At 40.0% G+C, this 21,889-nt stretch overlaps 2 protein-coding genes across 4 annotated transcripts in view; one reads left to right on the top strand and one right to left on the bottom strand.

The window, feature by feature from the left end:
* Positions 1 to 5,115: 5,115 nt before the first annotated feature.
* On the top strand, positions 5,116 to 5,566 carry LOC308246245 (60S ribosome subunit biogenesis protein NIP7 homolog; the record flags this gene model as incomplete). The annotated part of the gene is made up of 2 exons (XM_080664246.1): positions 5,116 to 5,341; positions 5,457 to 5,566. 2 exons carry the CDS (start codon positions 5,116 to 5,118, stop codon positions 5,564 to 5,566), a joined length of 336 nt encoding a protein of 111 aa, XP_080520372.1.
* Positions 5,567 to 7,230: 1,664 nt separating this feature from the next.
* Positions 7,231 to 21,889, bottom strand: part of JCAD (junctional cadherin 5 associated) — a 57,148-nt gene continuing 42,489 nt past the window's right edge. For all 3 annotated transcript variants that reach the window (XM_080676502.1, XM_080676501.1, XM_080676503.1), the window contains one exon: positions 7,231 to 12,246. In XM_080676502.1, coding sequence (XP_080532628.1) covers positions 12,212 to 12,246 — 35 coding nt within the window. In that variant the 3' untranslated portion in view covers positions 7,231 to 12,211. The remainder of the gene's footprint in view (positions 12,247 to 21,889) is intronic.

Here is a 21,889-nt window from a genome sequence, read left to right as displayed (position 1 = left end):
TGTCTTGGTGTGGGCCTCTTTGGGTTCTTCTTGTTTGGGATTCTTTGCACCTCCTAAATTTGTAAGTCTATTTCTTTCACCAAGTAGGGTAAGTTTTCTGTCATTATTTTTTCAAATAGGTTTCAATCCCTTGCTCTCTCTTTTCTACTTCTGGTACCTCTATCACATGGATGTTGATACTCATGTTGTCCCAAAGGTCTTTAAACTGTTCTCATTTCTTTACATCTTTTTGCTGTTCTAATTGGGTGTTTTTTTCTACCTTATCTTCCAAATCACTGATTTGATTCTCTGCCTCATTGAGCCTGCTGTTTATTTCTTCCAGTGCATTCTTCATTTTTAGTAGTCTTTTTTATGGTTTCTATATCCTTTCTCATGCTGTCAAGCATCCTTATAATCATTATTCTGAACTCTATATCGGATAAATTACTTATCTCCACTTCATTTAATTCTTCTTTTGGAGCACTCCCTTGTTCCTTCATTTGGGGCCTTTGTCTCTCTATCTTGGCTGCCTGTTTGACTTTGTTTCTATGAATTATGTAGATTTACTAAACTCCCTGTCTTTGTAGGGTGGCCTTATATAGTAGGTTGCCTGTGGTAGCCAGTGGCACAGCCTCCCTGATCACCTGAACCAGGTGCTCTAAGAATGACCCATTTTATGTTGTGTGGGCCCTCCTTTTGTAACTGAGTCTTGATTGCTACTGGCCCATTCGTGTGTGGACTCAACATTCAAGCTGGCTGACAGTGAGGCTCAACCCCCAACACAGCATGCAGGCTGCTGTGCAGGTGCTGATCACATGAAACAGAATTCACCTCAGTAGGATTTGGTGCCTGCCAATATCTCCCTGTGGATATGCTGCTTGTGACGCTTATTGGATCCTGCTCTGTTGTTGTCTGAAACTAGCTACTGGGTTTACTGGTTATGGGCCTCTCTGAGGGACTCTGGTGCAGACCAATGTCAGACACTGTCTTTGCTTGGCCTTGAGCACATGTTTGGAGCTATCAGTGATCCACAACTTGTAGCTTCCTCTGCTGGGCCTGGGCACATGTGGAAAGGACCAAGCTGTGCACCAAGATCTGCTTTTACTAGCCCCAGGCCCAGGAGCAGGTCAGGCAAAGACTCAAAGCACCCAGGGATCTGCCTCTGCCTGCAAGCTGTCTATTAGCCTCTGCCACTTAATGAACCTCTGGCTATAGTCAGGGCTAAGCTCCACAGGGTTGGGCAAGAAGGATTCCAAAGGGTGAAGCTATTTGTTCCCCCCAGGCTAATGCTGCATGGATGGGAAAGGTCTGCCTGAGAAAGATGGCTTCTGCTGTATTGGGGAATGACTCAGCACAGGGATCCAGGCAGCTGTCCTCACAGCTCTCTCCCCATAGACACCAACCCTAGATTCTCCTCACACAGCTCTAGTCTACTCTGCCCTTCCTCTGCTGGGGCCCTAGGTGAGTGGCTGCAAATGAAATTTTATGTGTTGGTCCTTTAAGAGGGTACCTGCATTTCTAGCCATCTATCCCTGGTAGAGAAAAACCCCACTACTTTTCACAACCAGATGTTATATGGGCACCTTTCCCAGTTATAAAGCTCTGGCCTAAGGTTCCAGGTTTGGGGTTTAAACTCCAGACTTCTCGGGGGAACACCGTCCCCCTCCCCTAGATGAGACATCTCTCCAGAATTTCTGCTGCTGCCTGTGGGAGTCTAGCCAGCTCTCTCACATCTCCACACTTCCTACCATCTTGATTTGGCCTCCTCTCTATGTCCTTGGTTATAAGGCTTCTCTCCAGCTAGTCTTCAGTTGGTTATTCAGGATGATTTTTCTATATTTTAGTTGGAATTCCAGTTTGGTACCAGGAGAAGGTCAATGTAGCTTCCACCTAGTCTGCCACCATCTTGGACTCTCTGGAGTCTCTTTTATAAGGGTACTAATCCCGTTCATTCGGGTTTTACCTTCCTGACCTAATTACCTCCCAAAGGCCCTACCTCCCAACACTTTCACCTAAGGGTGTTAGGTTTCAACATAAAATTGGGGGGGATCATATTTAGACCTAAGTACCAAGCTCACCTGGTTAGGTCAGGGAAGCTGCTGAAAAACCTGAGACTTAAGTGAGACCTGAAGGATGAATGGATGCTGTCAAAAGAAGAGAAGGATGTTGTCAAAAGAAGAGAAGGCTAAGGCCAGCCAGTGAGAGGCATGAGCATGCAGGGGTACTCTGAGCCAGGAAGGACTGAAAGAAGCTCTGGTTTCTGGTCTATTGAAACACTTCTGAAGATGCCAGAGAATTTCCCTAAGTGTCTATGGGACTGAGTGCATTGAAATTATGTGATGTCCTAGTTAAAAAATAAGTGTTGTAGTTCCTTTGCCAGACATACTAAATCAGCCTCCTTTTCTCTTTTAACAAGTTCCAGGCATTGGAATACACACCCAAGTTTCAAAGCCACAGCCCAAAAGTCTCTGCTGCCTGTGCAGATGGTCAGGAACTCCTGGATCACAGGTCATTGCAGAACCAGCCGAGCAGTGCCCGCAGGGGAGAGGTGTGCTTGTGGAACCCCAGAGAGTGAGGAATGAAGGTTAGGTACTGTACTTCACCAGCTGTACGGGCACTTCTCTTTTTCACATCTTAACATCTCTGAAATTAGGATACACTTAAATCCAAGGCAAGAAATAATTTAATTAATAGCATTTTCTTCCTTTTTTAATGATGAAACAAATAATGACATGTCTTCAAGGTTTGTTGAAATTTAGTAGTTGTCTTTCCCCACTTTCCCGGCTTCCCCTCCAACTTAGCTTAGCACACCTACCCCATCAAAGTGAATTCTTTTGCTCCCTCTCAGAGAGAGATCCACCAGGGAGCATTGTATTTTATGCCATGCTAATTTATGGTGCATGAACATGCCATCCGTGACAACATTTCCCCACCTGACATCTTTAAATGTTTTCTTATGGTTTCTGTTTCATTTTTTACTTTAGTCACAAAGTCTGACAAAAAATTAAAAAGTGTTTCTGGGTTGTATTTTCTTCAACAAAAATAACTCTACAAATAAAAATCTCAACAAACTAAGAAAGAAAGTTCAGAACTCTTCCACTGCAACTGACATGAAAGAAAATAATTAGAAAAGCAGAATATTCAGTGGTAATACCTGCTATCTGAACTGCTCAGAGTTAGTTCTGGTTCCCTTGTGGTAAGCTGCAGGGTGGCCAAGGTGGAAAGGGTCTAATCTCAGGCAGGAAGGCAGTGGCACAACCTTTCCAGTGAGGATGCAGGTACTTGTGCTGCTCTCTCCATTTCCGCGGTCGCTGGTCCTATCACCCTGAGGTCTTCTCCTGAAGATTATTGGGACCCTTAATGTAAACAGCCCAGAATCCACATCTCTGCCTTGGAAGAAGGTGCGATGAATGTCCATAAGAGAGCAGACAGGGGTGAACAAAGTCTGTTGTTCCCAGAACCCAGAAACCAGAAACTTGGCATCTAAACTTCTGTTTGCCATTCACCTCACACTTTTTTGTTTACCATGGGCACCAATGTGGTAAAATCATTTTCTTCTGCTGAAGGTGATTCACCCAGGAAAACAAGGGTTTGCGATTGATAGACCCTAAGATTGGTCTGCTAATGTGGCTCTTCATAGCTGGCCCTTTTGGCCTTGTGGTTGCTCCCTCTTGGGAAAGGAGGCACTATTAAAAACTCCCCATATGGGACAACATCCTTAATCTTTGGTGAAACAAAATCTTCATTGCTACCTGCAAGGCTTCCATCACAATGCCTCCCACAGAGACATAGGAGGCATTGCTGGTTGGTGAGCATCCATCCCCTCTGAGGCTAATGCCCTGATGTAGTTTAAGTATGGCATTGACTGCTGGTTGCCAGTCAATAACTATCATCACTCTCTTTATTAGTCATAGAATTTTGATTTTTATTCAGACCCACAATGGTGCCCACTTTAAAAGACTACATTTCCCAGACTCCCTTGCACCTAGTTTGACCGGTCAAGTTCCAGCAAATGGAATATAAGCAGAAAAGTGTAGAATAGTCCTGGAAGTCTCTTTAAAGGAAGCTAGGAAGAATTCTTCCTCCTTTCTGCTACCTGGAAAGTGTCTAATATGGTTGGCACTCTAGAAGCTATCTTGGACCATGAGGTTACCTTGAGGATGGAAGGCACTATGTGAGAATGCTGGAACAGAAAGATACAATTGCCATGGCACTAATATGCTGGACTGCCTGCCTCTGGATTCCTTTGAAGTGTGAGGGAAATAGCTTTCATCATGTTTAAGTCATGATTGTTTCCAATTTTCTGACATAAACAGCTGAACCCAATCTTAACAAATTCATTTAATATTATAAGCTGCTACCTTTGACTTTCTGACTTACTGGAGGATCATTCTCTCATTCTCCTGGGGTACAGTAAGCTAAGATAAATAGCATGGACTTTGGGGCATTGAAATAGGTTTGAATCCCTGCTTTGCTGCTTGTTGCCTCTGTAAAGAATTATTCTTCTCTGTACCCATTGTCTTTTTGTGAAATGATGTGTATTAAATAAAATGCATATAACATACCTGGTACATAGGAGGGACCCAACAATATTAGTGTCCTTGTCTTCCCCTCTCCCCTATGTTGATAACTGGTTTTAATACCCCAAAGAAACGCTAGATAAATGCACATTTGGGTTTATTTCTCCACAAGCTGACCCTGCTATCATAATTGTGGAAATTCAGCAGTGTGATTAAGGAAGGTAAAAACATCCAGTAAATGCAGCAGGAAGCACAGAAGAAAGAAAGGCAACCAGGAGAAGAAACAGTAAATGGAGCGTCTGTGATCAGGTACAAACCTCCCAAAGCTCAGAGAAGAGCTGGATTCTCCAGCTGAATCCACACCACTGGCCAGCTGGGACTGAAAGGGCTGGCACTTAGTTTTCCATGGAGCTGTTGTCCCCAAAATTCTAAGCAATGGAGTGGCCGGCAGCATTTCCAGCCTGTGAAATAAATACAAGTTGACAACCTGGAGGAAGATTTATGTGTGGGGTAGAAGCTTACCTGATGAGACTCAAACATCTCTGAAACTAAGTGCTTTTCAAAGGATCCTAAGCAGGATCCAGTGTTCCAACAGTGGGAAAGTGGGGCCCGTGTCATGTTTGAGAAGGTAGCAAAATACATCAGGGAGAATCTTCAGCTGCTGGACAATAGGCCCGATGGCACCTTCTGTTTCAGTCTGCACTCCTACTGTGTGAGTGAAAAGATCTTGAAGTTGGCTACCAACATCTCTGGTGACAAGCTGATGTTGCTGGGGACCTGTTTGGGAAAGACTCACAAATTCCAGTTGCACATCACAGCTCTGGATTACCTCACACCCTATGGCAAGTACAAAGTGTGGATAAAGCTGGAGCAGAGCAGTCCTTCCTGTATGCGAATCTGGGTCGAATCTCTGAAAATACTTCTCAGTATGGGGAGTGGTGGTGTACTCCATTGCAGACCTCCCTTTGGGTTTTGGGGTGGCAGCAAAGTCTACACAAGACTACAGGAAAGTAGACCCCATGACGATTGTGGTATTTCATCAAACAGACATTGAGGAATATTTGTGACTTGAAGAAACATTAACTTAAAATGAAATCATCCCACGGACTTACGGCTGTGTGGAAGGGCCAAGCTTTGTTTCCTGTGTCTGTAAAGACTCCACCATCATGTTGAATTTTGTCAACACTGTGATCTCTCCAGGGACTTGTTATTTTAATATTCTCTCTATTATGGACAAATGCAGGCTGGACTCAGAAATGGGTCAAAAATGGTGTTTTAGGTGTTTGTTACTAAATAGAATATTGTGTCTTATATTTCAATCAGAGGGCTTCTTATTTTCAGTAAAAGAAAATTGTCCTATTATTGAGGACGAGAATAGCTTATCATTGTTATCTGTGATAACACTGTTTTCAAAACTCATGGTAAGAACACAACCATTTTTCTTATTTATTAATACTATGAAAGATAGATATTGCTATATGAGAATACTAGGCCATGAAATGAAAGTTGGATAAAATACTAAGTGCAATTTATTCTGCTACTTTTCCTTATAGCAGGTGCTGTGTGGTGTGGAAGAAAACCTGGATTCTAAATCTAGTTCTAATACCTACCAGCTCTGTGATGCTTTAGATGAGTCATTAAACTTTAATGAGCTGCATTTTCTTCTGTTTAAAAAAACAGCTTTAACATCTATTTAAGAACAGTTTTTAGAATTAGAAATCATGATTGTAAAGTAACAGTACCTGGCAAATGACAGGTATTGAATAAATGGTAAGAATTTTTAAAAAAGAACCCCAAGCTGCCAAATTGTGAGCCTTTGGCTGATATCCAGGCTCATAAACACCTCAGTGCCCTGCTCTAACCTAAGAATAATATATTGGGAGAATTCAAGATTGTCAGCCTCTTGGCTGCTCCATAGCTATGGCGTGGAGGAGAGAGCATGATAAATTAGTGGAATGGGGAAGTGGACCACCTGGTAAAAAAAAAAAAAAAGTAATGGCAGGGTTTCCTGCCCTGGCCATGACCTGGTCTGCAGTCATGTGCAGCCATGGTTTTGAAATCATTTTACTTCTGGACTTTTCAGACAGGGCAAAAGACTCTATGGGACTTCCAATTTTTCTAAGAAATATTTATATAGTCTTTTAAAAATACATATTTATTGATTTCAGAGAGGGAGAGGGAAAGATAGAAACATCAATGATGAAAGAATAATTGATCAGCTGCCTTCTGCATACCCCATGACTGGGGATTAAGCCAGCAACCCAGGCATGTGCCCTGACCAGGAATCGAACTATGACCTCCTGGTTCATAGGTTGACACTCAACCACTGAGCCATGTCTGCCAGGGCAGTTATATAATCTCAAAGTTGGAAAAAAAACAGTTAGTTCAATCTCTCTTCTCCACTTCCAAAGAGCAGGAGAGGTAGTGGGTCACAGCTTGTTAACACAGAGCCAGGCCCAGGATTGGGTTCTCTGATTCGTAGGTTTGGTCAAGGTCTTTTTCAGTTAAATTTTAATATATGGATTCAATTATCAACCAACTGGGAATAGCTTTTATTTTAAAACCCACATCTCAACATGATCTGAAATTTCAGACTACTGTGAGGGCCCTGATACACTCAAGTTTTGAGACCCACACACACAGAGCCAAGGAAGGGACAAGGACCACCATCTACAAAAGCTAATGGGAAAGACAAGGAGCTTAAATTGGAAAGAAGGACCAAACTCAGAAACAACAGCTTATATGTTTATTGAGCTACTAGAAACCAATTTAAAGCATGCGCTTCTGCTTCTAGAACCCCAACACTAGAAATGAGATGGATCTTTGAATGAAGGGCAAGGCCGGCCTGGATTTAAAACCTACAAGCTGCCAGACACACATTTATTTACTTGGTTCCCCATAAAGTATAGGTCTACATTCACTTTCCACGCACGGAATGCCACAGTGTGCCAGGGGCTTTTCTATGTATTTGATTCTTATAGTCAAGGAGTAAAAGAGGTTAGTTGGGAAAACAGAATTTGGGGTAGAGAAGGGTGCAAGGCCACATGGTTAGTGATGGACTAGAAATGCAAACCAAGTCCCCACGTCAGCAAGCCTTTATGAAAAATGTGAAGAGGAGCTTCAACACCCAGGAAATACTAGTATTTGGTGGAGACTAAAGGTGCTGGGACATCTTGGGTCACCTGTCCCTTTGTTACTTACACCATCTGAGCTGTGTTCGGTGCAGCTTGCTGCCTTCTGGGGACCATCCTTTAAGGCTTACAGGGCAGCTCTGGCACCCACAGCCAAAGACAATGAACATAGGTACTTTCATGCAAAATCTTTATTTGAAACATGTGTGTCATTGAGCAGGTCAGTCATCCTGAAATAGCAAGTCTTTACATTATGCAGAGAAATACAAGAGCTCCTTGAAGACATTCAGCCGCCCCTCTGGCTTCCACAGGGGAAAGGGACTACTAGTGGGGAAAGCGCTCCTCCTCACCCCAAATGAAGGCATTGGGACAAATAGCCAGACTTGCCTTTGGGTTCAAGTTTCAGTCAGAGGCCACAGCACAAGGCCCTTCTTGTCCCCTGTACTAAACACAACTGTGACAGGGGCTCTCAAAAGTCAGCGCCAGGAATGCGCGCACGCAAGCACTCTGCCCACCTCACTGCACTGCCTATCTCGCGGCACTGCTGATGAACTTACGGATTGTTTCCACAGGCAATTTGCTAGACCATAGAGATCTTTCCAAAGGACTTTAATCTGAGTTGCAGTCTTAATCACTCCTTAACATGCAGGCTGGGGGCCATTCTTTCTTTAATGTTATTTTATCATCTTCCCTGGTTGAGTCCACAGTGGACCAACCCAGAGTTCAGGAAAAGGACCTCCCACCATGCAGATTCTTAAAGGTCACTTGGAATGTGTCTCTTAAATCCTGTCCTGAGTAGCAGCTCTCCTCCCACAAACAGATGTACAGAATCTACAGTGAAAAGCATAACAGAAAATGCATCTCCCCCTTAAGCCTACTCTAACAGCTTCAGTTCAAGAAAGACACTCCCACCCCTCACTCCATCCCTTACACTTCATGCCTCCTGCAGATGATCTAGCAGAAAAATGGCCCAAACACGAAAGTAACTGTCTACAAGAACTTAGAAAACTGGAAGTGTTTCTCTAAGCTCAGATATTTAGAGAGAATTCTGCTGCACTGGCCACTTTCCAAGAGATGCTAACCTGATACTTAACTGTATATTATTTAACCATTTTAAACAAAACAAAATAGCCAAAACACATAAACATAATCCTTGGGGACCAGATAAAATGTGGGTTAATCTTATCTTCCATCGGTCTCTTCTGCTCAGAGCTGGGAAGTAGTTGTGTCAATGGTGGATGGGGCTCAATATTTCTCCTCAAAAGCCCTTAAACCAAACTTGTATCAAAGTATGTCCTTTTATTGTCACAAAAAAATGGTCAGGATCTAGTTTTAGAATCATTGGAGTTTATGCACTTGAACTTGCATTAACACCAACTCTTCACCAATAGTCAGATGAGTAGCAAAGGTTCTAATTAGATTTTCCACATGAATCAAAACCTCAACCTACACTTCTAGTATGGACACCAGAATCTCAGAGTAGACACATTTTTAAGTGACTTTAAAAAAAAGAAACCCAAATAGTTAGAAAGAACATGGAAAAGGATTCTGAAGCTGCAGTCAGGGGCTGCACTTCTAAGAAGTTTTCTGTGGTTTGCAGAAATGAAAGATTGAAAATGATAATAAAGATATTTGGTTTTCATTCATTCAGAAAATTCCTTCAAAGAGGTAATTAGAGCTATACTAATATTTTCCCCTACTTTTACAATTAAGAAATACAAATACATTTCATACATAATTCCTCAATATAATTTTTAGTTCAAATAGTCAAAGTTAAAACTTTTAATTTAATTTTATAAGCCCCAAATTATTAAACACCAAAAGTTAGTCAAACATATGAGAAAAACAATGACAAAAACAAAATACAAAAAAAAAAATTCAGCCACAAGAGGTATGTATGTATGAGCAATAGAAGTAATAGAAGAATAACTATCATTAAATTCAAAACCTCTGGGAAAGCTATTTCTGATTAGACTGTATTATTTACCTTAGAATACGCAAGTTTAAAAGTCAAATTTTCAAAGTTACTATATTCAAGCTGAAATCCAGAAATGAAAGTTAGAAGTATAAATATTGATAATTTCATTTCAGAATGGTTTCAGAAAACTATAATAATTTAGAATAAAACAAAGTAAAAGTATCACACATAAAGTAGATTAATTTTTTTCTCTTTAGGATGCTTCTCTTTCTCGTGAGGAATAAAGTAAAATTTAATTATTTTCATTAAAAGAAATCTTTATATGGGATCAACAAAATTTAGAAGGAAGTCAGAACACAGTTCAAATATATGTATGTATATATGTATGTGGCTATATGTATATGTACATATATATCTGCATATGTTTATATGTATATGTAAACATATGCATATATATGCATTTCATTTGCATTTAAAGAGGGAAACATGTAACCACCCTCATTTAGTTCTACCAGATTACTTAAGTGATTCAGTTACCATGACAGAGTAATAAGCCTCTTACTCACTAAATTTTTCCTGGGAAAAACAATCTAAGCTATGCCTAGCAGACACTGGGTCCTTCTCTTTGTGTTGTGAAAACAAGAGCCTACTACAACTTTTCACAAGAGCCAAAAATCAGGAAAGAAGTGGCAATGAGTAATAGGTAGGAACCAAGACTACAGATAAGTGTATTCAAAATGATTTTTCAGAATTATTTAGATCCTGTATTATTTATTACAGTCCAAATACATGAAGTTCTTATGAAATAAAATCATATGTTACAGATAAAAACAGGCCAGGAAAGCCCAGTCAGAATTGTTTTAGGCCAAATTGCAGACCACCCAACAATTCACATTTTAGGAATCTGAAATGTCTAAACATAGATCTGGTGGTTTCTCAAAAAAAAGGTGGGGGGAGAGAGAGAAAGAAGGAAAAAAGGAAGAAAAGCCCCATGCCCCTGACTGGTGTGGCTTAACAGTTGAGCATCAACCCAGGAACCAAGAGATCGCTGGGTCACCAGTTCCATTCTGGTCAGGGCACATGCCCGGGTTGTGGCCTCGATCTCCAATAGGGGGTGTGCAGGAGGCAGCTGATTGATGATGTTTCTCTCTCATCGATTTTTCTCTCTATTTCCCTCCCTTCCTCTCTCTCTAATATATTATATTAGAGAAAAGGGAAGAAAAGGGAGGGAGGGAGAGAGGAAAGAAGGGAGGAGACAAGAACCCATTCAGGAAATGTTAGCTAACAAGAACACCTTACTTAGAAAGAAGGGACAAATGCATAAAAAATGCATTAACTTTGTGCAGGATAATGCAATAGTAAACACAGTAGAATACATAGGCCTCATAATACTTTTGTAATGGCATATATATGTCTCTAGCACATTTTTAAAATATGTAGAGATTAAGTAAGGATCATTCTAGATAAAAATACATATTTTTAAAGGGTGGGGGGAGGAAAGCATGGTCTCAGGGAAGACCCCCATAGATATACATAAATGAAACTACACTTTTTGGTAATTCTAGTGGATATGGCAGCAAAAATTGTGGACGTTGGCTGGTTTTGAGAGGATTATTTTCACATATAAGCTTATAGTTATATTTGTAAAAAAAAAACTTTTGTGAAAAGTTTAGTTAATCCTGTAAAACATCTATATTGAGATCTCTTTCTAAGATAAAATAAAAATAGCCAAGTTGTGAGTGGGTGAGGGGTATGTGCTTTAGAGCAGATGTGAGCCCTCTGTGGGCCCCTCTCACACAAAGGGATACAGATTCTTAAATAAAATAAAACTTCCTTAAAAATCTGCCACCTAACAACTGTTTACATCATAGAAAAATAGCACTTTTGTAAAAAGAAATATAGTTACTTTGTTAAAATGGTCTATTTTAAACCAGCAATTATTTTTCATATAAAGAATTTCTAAACGTCCATACAGAAAATAAAAATAGTTAATACCGAGTGCAAAGCAGACATGGCATGTTTGCAAACGAGCAAAGCACTTCATTACTAGATAAATAATATTCTTAGTACGTTATAGTAAGTTTTAATCTTTTAGGAACTTAAAAAGATATTGCTTTTAGTCTCTGATGGCAAGTTACTTATAAGTGAAGTTACTTCCAGCAGCAGCAGGCCAAATTGATTAGAAATGGATCAGATATAGTCATTCACATTTCCCCTAAACTCAAAGTGCAGAAACGCTGTCCCAAATTCCTTTACATGAGCATGGACCATAGGCCCTGGAGATGTGAAAGGGAATTTATGGCATTCACAGTCATTTCAAAAATCATTCACTCTATTGTCCATGTTCAAATTGTCACAGAAGCAGATTAACACCAAACATTTTACCCGTTTGGCTAAATCCATCATGCAGGAGAGTCCATGTGACTCTTCTAAATATAGGTATTAACTCTTCATTTATAAAAACAGATAGTTTCCATGGACTACTTCTTTACTTCCACAGAGCGACTCTGAAGGCATGACGAGTCTCCTGGTGGCAGTGCGAGTGACACCACAGAGCACTAACAGCCAGCAGTTTCCAGCTGATACAGGGCAAGCTGGCTGATAGACAAAATCACAGAACACTCCATTTGCAACTATGGTGGATGCACTTCACTGGCATCTCATCACACCCGCTCCACTCTGCTAGGGTCATATGAATCTGTAAAAAAAAAAAAGATAGAAAGGAAAATTAGTGGAATATTCAACTGGTCTGTTTCCTGTTTAATCCTCAGACCATAGATAAACATGTTTAGGGAGCAAAATCCATTTCAACAATCTTGTTTTCACTGAGTGAAAAACTGTCATCAAAAAGATATGTACACATATAATCCTTAATAAAAATATATATTTAAAAAAAGCTGTTTTAAAGGGACATGTATGATCACAGACGGAAAAATGTGAGTTGCTTAATATTTTGATGGTCTCTTCCTGCTGTTCATAATGAAATATAATTAACCTTAAATGTGATGCCTGTTAACCAGCAGTGGTGTGCTTGGCTGATACCAAGGATTGTTTAAATGTTTTGGTAAATTACAATTCTAATGAAATTTGCTTTGCTGTGTGCATCTCCAGAACTGAACGCTTTCACCGGAAAGCTTGAGGACTCTGAAATCCTGACTGTTTGGCCTCCTTCCTCTGACTGCCACCAGCCAGCCCAGGGCTGGACACAGGCCTGTTAGCACAAATCTTCTGGGCCTTTCCACACATAAGTATGAGTCTGGGCTGCCCACGGATCCATTCTGTAGCCCACACTGGAAAATCCCAAACTGGGCCCAGATGTCCTAGATTTCCCAGATGGGACACCACACGAAAAAACAGCAAACAGCAGCCCTAACCTGCCCTAAGTGCTGCAGCCGGTGTTGCTGACTGTGATCACTTGGGAGTCACAGATCTCTGGGTCCAGGCAAACCTGAAGCTCACACATCTGCCTCCTATGGTCAGAAATTCCTGCCACAACAGCTCAAAGGTTTTCTAACTTTTTAGGAGAGAATATATAAGAACTCTGGAAGGATGGTACAATTTGATAGTTATAAAAAGTATTACAAACAATCGCTTCTCAAGTCATCTGGAGAACTGTATTATGAGCCCACACAGATTCCATTGTCTCCAGCAGCACATCCTCCTCGCACCTGCTCAACTTAACTACAATATATTTACTGCATGAAGCTACAACTGTGACAACTGAGACAGCATCTAGAGCACTCTGACTCTGACACTATAAACCACTAGGGCAGTCTTTGCATTTGGGAAGAGGAGTTCGCTGTTCCTCAAACGTGATTCACTGTGCTAAGTGCCCATCAGACTAAAGCCAGCGGAGTCCCAAGAACCAGTGCCTTCTGATTTCTTACCCAGAACACCACCCAGTGGGATGAGAGGATGTTGACAGCTGAGCGCCACTTTTGTGCTGCACCAGCCTCACCATGAGCTGACTCTGATAGGGACCGCCTGTGAGCAAAGACGTCTTCTTCTCCACTGAGAATGAGGTGGGCGGTCTCAGATGGTGACTCTGGAAAGGGTGCACTGCAGCTGGTGAGAGGTAGGGAAGAGGCTGCGCATCTGTGAGGCCTCACATCACATAGGCATGGGCACTGACCAGCCCCTCAGGGCCAGGTACTTGGGGACACCTCCACAGAACGTGCCTGCACTCCAGGGCCCCACTGTAGAAGTTAGGGGCCAAAAGACAGTGGGAAGAGAATTCAGAAGAACATGGGCTCCTTCCTCAGGTCATGGAGCATCTAGGCCCATTGAAAATGAGCCACAATATTATTTTACATTTTCTAGTAGTCACGTTAAACCAAATAAAAAGAAACAGGAGAAATTAATCTTAATGCTATATTTTATTTCACCAAATAGACCCAAAATATCATTTAAACAGGTTATTGACATAAAAATTGAGAAATTTTAGATTGTTTTTGTACTAAGCCTTGAGCTCTGGCGTGTATTTTGCACGTATGGCCCATCTCAGTTGGGATGAGCCACAATCAAGTGCTCAGAACCACATGTGACAGAGCTACCACACTGCCAGCAGGGCCTAGAGAACAGAAAGGTTCTCTGAGGAACTGGAATCCTGGCTGCTGTGGGTAATATTTAGATGAAGAGAAGTCACTAAGCCTGCCCCAATGGATATTTCACATATGACCAGCCTCTTAAAGATGTGCTACAGTCTAGCCTTCTAATATCATTATGTGGCATCACGAAACCTTCCCAGATTTTCCTCACTGCAGCCCTGAGGCAGTCTCTCCTCCACACACACATTAAGAGAATACATGGAGGTTAATGGAACACTATCAATGCCTGGGATTACATTCTGAATTGGAACATAATCCATTCAGTGGAGGTAGCATTCTGTTCCCTGACTTAGTTTTTTTTTTATTGTTTAAAATATTACATATAGCAGTACATATATCTCCTTTTTTTCCCCATTGACCTTCTCCCAGCTTCCCCTACCCCCTGTCACATGCCCTCATCCCACCCCCTCTCCCAGTGTCTTGTGTCCATTGGTTGTGCTTATATGCATGCATACAAGTCCTTTGGTTGATCTCTTTCCCCCCCCTCCCCAACACTCCCCAGCCTTCCTGCTGTAATTTGACAGTCTGTTCGACGCTTTACTGCCTCTGTATCTATCTTTTTGTTCATCAGGTTATAAAGTTCTTTATTTTCCATAAATGAGTGAGATCATGTGGTATTTTTCTTTCATAGCCTGGCTTATTTCACTTAACATAATGCTCTCCAGGTCCATCCATGCTGCTGCAAATGGTAAGAATTCCTTCTTTTTTATAGCAGCGTAGTATTCCATTGTGTAGATGTACCATAGTTTTCTAATCCACTCATCTGCTGATGAACACTTAGGCTGTTTCCAAATCTTAGCTATTGTAAATTGTGCTATAAACATAGGAGTGCATATATCCTTTCTGACTGGTGTTTCTAGTTTCTTGGGATATATTCCTAGAAGTGGGATTAATGGGTCAAATGTGAATTCCATTTTTAGGTTTTTGAGGAAACTCCATACTGCACCAGTCTACATTCTCACCAGCAGTGCACGAAGTTTCCTTTTTCTCCACATCCTCGCTAGCACTTGTCATTTGTTGATGATTGCCATTCTGACAGGTGTGATATGGTACCGCATTGTTGTTTTGATTTGCATCTCTCTGATAATTAGTGACTTTGAGCATGTTTTCATATGTCTCTTGGCCTTCCTTCTATCTTCTTTCGAAAAGATTCTATTTAGGTCCGTTGCCCATTTTTTTTTGAATCATTTATCTTCCTTTTATTAAGTTGTATAAGTTCCCTGTAAATGTTGGAGATTAAACCTTTATCAGTGATAACATTGGCAAATATGTTCTCCCATGCACTGGGCTTTCTTGTTGTTTTGTTGTTTGTTTCCTTTGCTATGCAAAAGCTTTTTATTTTTATGTAGTCCCATTTGTTTATTTTCTCTTTAGTTTCCATTGCCCTAGGGGCAATATCAGTGAAGAAGTTCCTTCAGAATATGTCTGAGATTTTGCTGCCTGTGGATTACTCTAGTATTTTTATGGTTTCCCATCTTATGTTTAAGTCCTTTATCCATTTTGAGTTTATTTTTGTGTATGGTATAAGTTGGTGGTCTAGTTGCATTTTTTTGCATGTATATGTCCAATTTTCCCAACACCATTTATTGAAGAGACTGTCTTGACTCCACTTTATATTCAAGCCTCCTTTGTCAAATATTAATTGAGCATAGTGGTTTTGGTCGATATCTGGGTTCTCTATTCTATTCCATTGGTCTATATGTCTGTTCTTTGTGCCAGTACCAGGCTGTTTTGAGAACAGTGGCTTTTTAGTATAGATTGTAATCTGGTATTGATATCCCAGCTACTTTGTTCTTCTTTCTCAGGATTGCTGTGTCTATTCGGGGTCTTTTTTAATTCCAGATGAATTTTTGGAGAGTTCTTTCTAGGTCTGTGATATATGCCATGGTATTTTAATAGGGAATGCATTGAATGTATAGATTTCTTTGGGTAGTATGGACATTTTAATGATGTTGATTCTACCAATCCATGAGCATGGTATGTTCTTCCATCTGTTTACATCTTCCTCTATCTTTTTTTTCAGTGTCCTGTAGTTTTCCGCATATAGGTCTTTTACCTCCTTAGTTAAGTTTATTCCTAGGTATCTTAATTTTTTTGGTGCAATGGTAAATGGGATTGCTTTTTTGGTCTCTCTTTCTGTAAGTTCACTATTGGTGTATAGAAATGCCATACATTTCTTGGCATTAATTTTGTATCCTGCTATTTTGCCTAATTCATTTATTACGTCTAATAGTTTTTTGATGGAGTCTTTTGGGTTTTTTATGTACAATATCATGTCATCTGCAAATAAGAACAGCTTTACTTCTTCTTTTCCAATTTGGATACCTTTTATTTCTTCTTCTTGTCTAATTGCAATGGCTAATACCTCCAGTACTATGTCGAACAGGAGTGGTGAGAGTGGGCATCCCTCTCTTATTCCTGTTCTTAGGGGAAATCATTTTAGTTTTTGCCCATTGAGTATGATGTTGGCTGTGGGTTTATCATATATGGCTTTTATTATGTTGAGGTATAATCCTTCTATTCCCACCTTGCTGAGAGTTTTTATCAAGAAAGGGTGTTGGATTTTGTCAAATGCTTTTTCTGCATCAATTGATATGACTATGTGATTTTTATCTCTCAATTTGTTTATGTGATGTGTCACGTTTATTGATTTGTGGATATTGTACCATCCTTGCATCCCTGGGATAAATCCTACTTGGTCATGGTGTATGATCTTTCTGATATACTGCTGATCCAATTTGCTAAAATTTTGTTGAGGATTTTGGCATCTATGGTCATGAGGGATATTGGCCTGTAATTCTCTTTCATTGTGTTGTCTTTATCTGGTTTTGTCATTAGGGTGATGCTGGCTTCATAGAATGAGCTTGGAAGTGTTCCTTCCTCTTGAATTTTTTGGAATAGTCTGAGGAGGATAGGTTTTAGTTCTTCCTTGAATGTTTGATAAAACTCCCCTGTGAAGCCATCTGGCCCCCTGCTTTTGTTTGCTGGAAGGTTTGTGATGACTGCTTCAATTTCTTCCAAAGTTATTGGCCTATTGAAATGTTTAGATTCTTCCTCGTTGAGTTTTGGAAGGTTGTATTTTTCTAGGAATATGTCCATTTCCTCCAGGTTGTCCAGTTTGTTGGAACAGAGTTGTTCATAGTATTTTTTTTTAATAATCCTTTGCATTTCTGTGGGGTCTGTTGTTATTTCTCCTCCTTCATTTCTGATTTTGTTTATTTGGGTCCTCTCTCTTTGCTTCTTGGTGAGCCTGGCTAGAGGTTCATCAACCTTGTTTATCCTTTCAAAGAACCAGCTCTTGGTTTTGTTGATCTTTTGTATTGTTTTTTTTGTTTTGTTTTGTTTTTTTTGGTCTCTATGTTGTTTATCTCCACTATGATCTTTATTATTTTCTTCCTTCTGCTTACACTGGGCTTTTCTTGTTTCTCTCTTTCTAACTCTTTGAGTTGTAGGGTTAGGTAATTTATTACCTTTTTGTTTTGTTTTGTTTTTGAGATATGAACTTCCCTCTCAGGACTGCTTTCACTGTGTCCCATAGATTTTGGATTGTTGTCTTTTCATTGTCATTTGTTGCCATGATGTTTTTTATTTCTTCTTTGATCTCTCTGGTAACCCAGTCATTGTTTAATAGCATGCTATTTAGTACCCATGTGTCTGATTTTTTTGGATTGTTTTTATTGTAGTTGGTTTCCAGATTTAGGCCACTGTGATCTGAGAAGATGCTTGATATGATTTCTATCTTCTTGAATTTGAAGAGACTTTGCCTATGTCCCAATATATGGTCTATCTTTGAAAATGACCCATGTGCACTTGAGAAGAATGTATATTCTGTGGCTTTGGGGTGAAATGTTCAGAAGAGGTCAATTAATTCCATCTGGTCTAGTGAGAAATTTAAGATTGATGTTTCATTGCTGATTTTTTGTTTAGAGGATTTGTCCAATGGTGATAGTGGGGTATTAAAGTCTCCTACTATGATTGTATTACTGTCAATCTCTCTCTTGATATACTCCAGGAGGTTTTTTTTTTTTATGTATTTGGGTACTCCTGTATTGGGTGCATATATGTTTACCAGAGTTATTTCTTCTTGTTGGATTGCTCCCTTGAGTATTATGAAGTGGCCTTCCTTATGTCTTTTTATGTCCTTCCCTTTGAGATCTAATTTTTCAGATATAAGTATTGCTACCCCTGCTTTTTTTTCATTTCCATTCGCTTAAAAAACCTTTTTCCATCCCTCCACCCTCAGTCTGTGTGCATCTATTTTTCTGAGGTGGGTTTCTTGAAGACAGCAGATATATGGGTCATGTTTTCTTATCCAATCCGTTACCCTATGTCTTTTGATTGGGGCATTTAATCCATTTACATTTAAAGGTATTATTGATAGGTACTTGTTTGTTGCCATTTTTATTCTTTACCCCTGTGTTCCTTCTCCGCTTCCTATTTCTTTTTTTTTTTTTTACAGCATACCCTTTAGCTTTTCTTGCATTGCTGGTTTGGTGGTAATAAACTCCCTTAGTTCTTCTTTGTCTGTGAAGCTCCTGATTTCCCCTTCAATTTTGATTGATAGCCTTGCTGGGTACAGTATTCTTGGATTCAGACCCTTCCTTTGCATGACTTTGTATATTTCATTCCATTCCCTTCTGGCCTGATGAGTTTCTGTTGAGAAATCAGTCGCTAGTCTGATGGGGGAATCTTTGTAGGTAACTTTCTGTCTCTCTCTGGCTGCTTTTAAGATTCTTATTTTGTCATTGGTGTTTGCCAATTTAATTATAATGTGCCTTGGTGTCGGTCTTTTGGGGTTCATTTTGCTTGGGATTCTGTGAGCTTCTTGGATTTGTGTGGGTTTTTTCTTCCCTATATCAGGGAAGTTTTCTGTCATTATTTCTTCAAACAGGTTTTCTATTCCTTGCTCAGTTTCCTCTCCTTCTGGTACCCCTATTATGCGGATGTTGTTTAGTTTCATGTTGTCCCAAAATTTCCTTAGGCTCTCCTCCTGCTTTTTAATTTTTTTTTCTAGAAGCTGCTCTACTTGGGTATTTTTTCCTACCTTGTCTTCTAGCTCACTGATGTGGTCCTCTGCTTCTTCTAGTCTACTCTCGATGCTTTCTATTGAGTTCTTTACAGCAGCGATGTCATTTTTCATTTCTTCTTGGTTCTTACACATATTGTCAAATTTGTCTTCCATTCTTTTCATCCACCTTATGACCATTTCTCTGAATTCTTTCTCTGACAGGTTGCTTGCTTCCATTTTATTTACTTCCTTTTCTGGTGAGGCCTGCTTTTCTTTCATATGCGGGCTGTTTCTTTGTCTCCCCATGATCTCTCTTCTCCGGGTGTCTGGTTATGTAGTTCTCTCTCTCCTTCTCCCAGGCGAAATCTGACCTTTCTGTGAGGGAGTGTAGAGCTCTTCTGAATCTGTGTGCTTGCACCACTTGGGGCCAGTGTTCTTGGGTTCGCAGCTGTTCGGTAGGTGCTGTAGATTCCCCGGGCTTTTCAGGCTTCCGATAACAACCAATTTCCCCTTCAAGATGGTGCAGTCTCCGTGTCAGAGACGGTCGCTCCGGGAGGGAACCCAGCAGCCGTGGGGGCTGCCCAGTCAGGGGATTCCCATCCAGCATTCCCCCACAATCTCCTGGAGTATAGCTGTCCCTCAACTCACCAACAATCACTTCCCATGTGACCACATACTCTCCCTTTGTTTTCTCACGCACACACTATCTTGCAGTCTGCCTTCCCATCTGCAGCCATCTTCCCCCCTCCCATGACTTAGTTTTGAGCTTCTGATTTCTTAACCAGACCCCAAAGAGCCCACTGAAAAGATGTTAGCTGAAATGCCCATCTTTAAACTGAGATAAAGACACTTTATGATGGTAGGTACTATAATACCAGATAGATAATAAAATTCTGGAAGTTGGTGTGGAGGGGGGAGCACTTATAGATAAACATGGTATATTCTTATTTTGAAATTCCATAACAAAATCTAAATTTGAGCGGGCTGTGCATTCAGGAACAGTGAAGTGGTTCTGATACATTGGGTGATGGAGGCAGGGGCAGGGTGGGGATAGAGATGAAGAGTCTTATATTTAAAATAAAACTTAGCAAGCCCTGGCCAATGTGGTTCAGTTGGTTGGAGCATCAACCCATGCACTGAAAGGTTTCGGGTTCAATTCCCAGTCAGGCCATTTACCTAGGTTTCAGGTTCAGTCCCAGTCAGGGTGTATACCTAAGGCAGCCAATTGATGTTTCTCTCTCACAATGATGTTTCTCTCTTGGTCTCTCTCTCCCTTTCCCTTTCTCTAGAATCAATTAATGAGCATGTCCTCTACTGAGGATTAAAATAAATGAATAATAAAATAAAATTTAGCAAAAGTAAAACAAAGTCCAAGTTTACCAGCAACAAAGCTTTATTCTAATTTGCAAAGCAACACTGAAGACAAAATTTAACATTTGTGAAAAATTTTACTAACTCAGTCATATGACTTCTCCAAGAAACTAATTTGAAGAGTGAGGCCTGATGGCCATCACATGAAAGGTCGATGGAGTTTCACCTGGGCCACTGTACGTGTACGAAATCTTCCCTAGTAGTGTCCTGCTATGCAATTACATAAGAATGCCTGAGGTAGCTGTCTGTCATCATAAGTAGCTCTCTGCCTTCAGATTTTTTGGTCATTTTATTATACATTAACAAATGCATCAGAAGAGAAGAAAAAAATACTTCTACTTGTTAGTAACTATGGTTAAAAAAAAAATAAGGCCACAGGGGAGGTGTTTTCAATGGCTGAATAAAATTAAAAATTGGCATTATCTAAGTGTTTTCAGATACCTATCCCATCCCATTTACATGTCAAATGGTAAACTAAAATTGAGGGAGTGCATTATTGAACTAGAAATTTTATGTTATAAAATACTACCTGTAATATGTAGTCATGGACTGGGACATAGAAATCTTTACAAACTGGTGTTTTATTTTAATAGGATTTGTCTTATTTTAAAGTCCTTATAATTCTCAGGATGAGGTAGGACTGATAAAATCATCCTAACTTTATAGATAAAGAAACTCATCTTAAAAGGCTGCAATGTCTTTTTAACTAGCACTTAAACATGAGTGGCCATATTTTGGGGGGAACAGGAGAGGAGGAATTATGCTGAAGCCTAACAAATCCCCACAGCTCAAAAAATGGGTCATGTAACATTTTTTCACCATAGTGGCAAAGGTTTTTGTCCTCAGCAAAGACCAAATTTGTCAAATTAGATGGTTAAAGAAGGCCATGACAAATCAGTTATTTCAATAATGTAGTATTTTACATAAGGCACAGAGCAACATTGGCTAACACTCATAAGAGCAACATTGGCTAACACTACTAAGAATCATACTGCATTTCTGGAAAAATTTAAAAAGTGCCAAGTAGATTTTTTTGTTTGACAAAAATATTTGGATTCTTCTAACTGAAACAAGTGATCTTTTCCATCTACTTTTAAATTCTTGGATTTCATCCTTGCTTATATGGTTAATTAATCTATGACAAAGAAGGCAAGGATACACAAGGGGGTAAGGACATTCTTTTCAATAAGTTATGTTGAGAAAACTGGACAGAGACATGCAAAAATAAAGCTGGATCACTTTCTTACACCGTATACAAAAAGTAAAAATGATTTAAATACTTAAATGTAAGATTTGAAATCATAAAACTCTTATAAGAAAACAGGCAGTAAACTCTGTGACATTTCTCTTAGTAA

Source organism: Plecotus auritus (assembly GCF_963455305.1).
Source record: "Plecotus auritus genome assembly, chromosome: 1".
Taxonomy (NCBI): Eukaryota; Metazoa; Chordata; class Mammalia; order Chiroptera; family Vespertilionidae; genus Plecotus; species Plecotus auritus.
The sequence above is the reverse complement of the archived record's forward strand: the minus strand, read 5'-3'. Positions and strand labels throughout refer to the sequence as shown.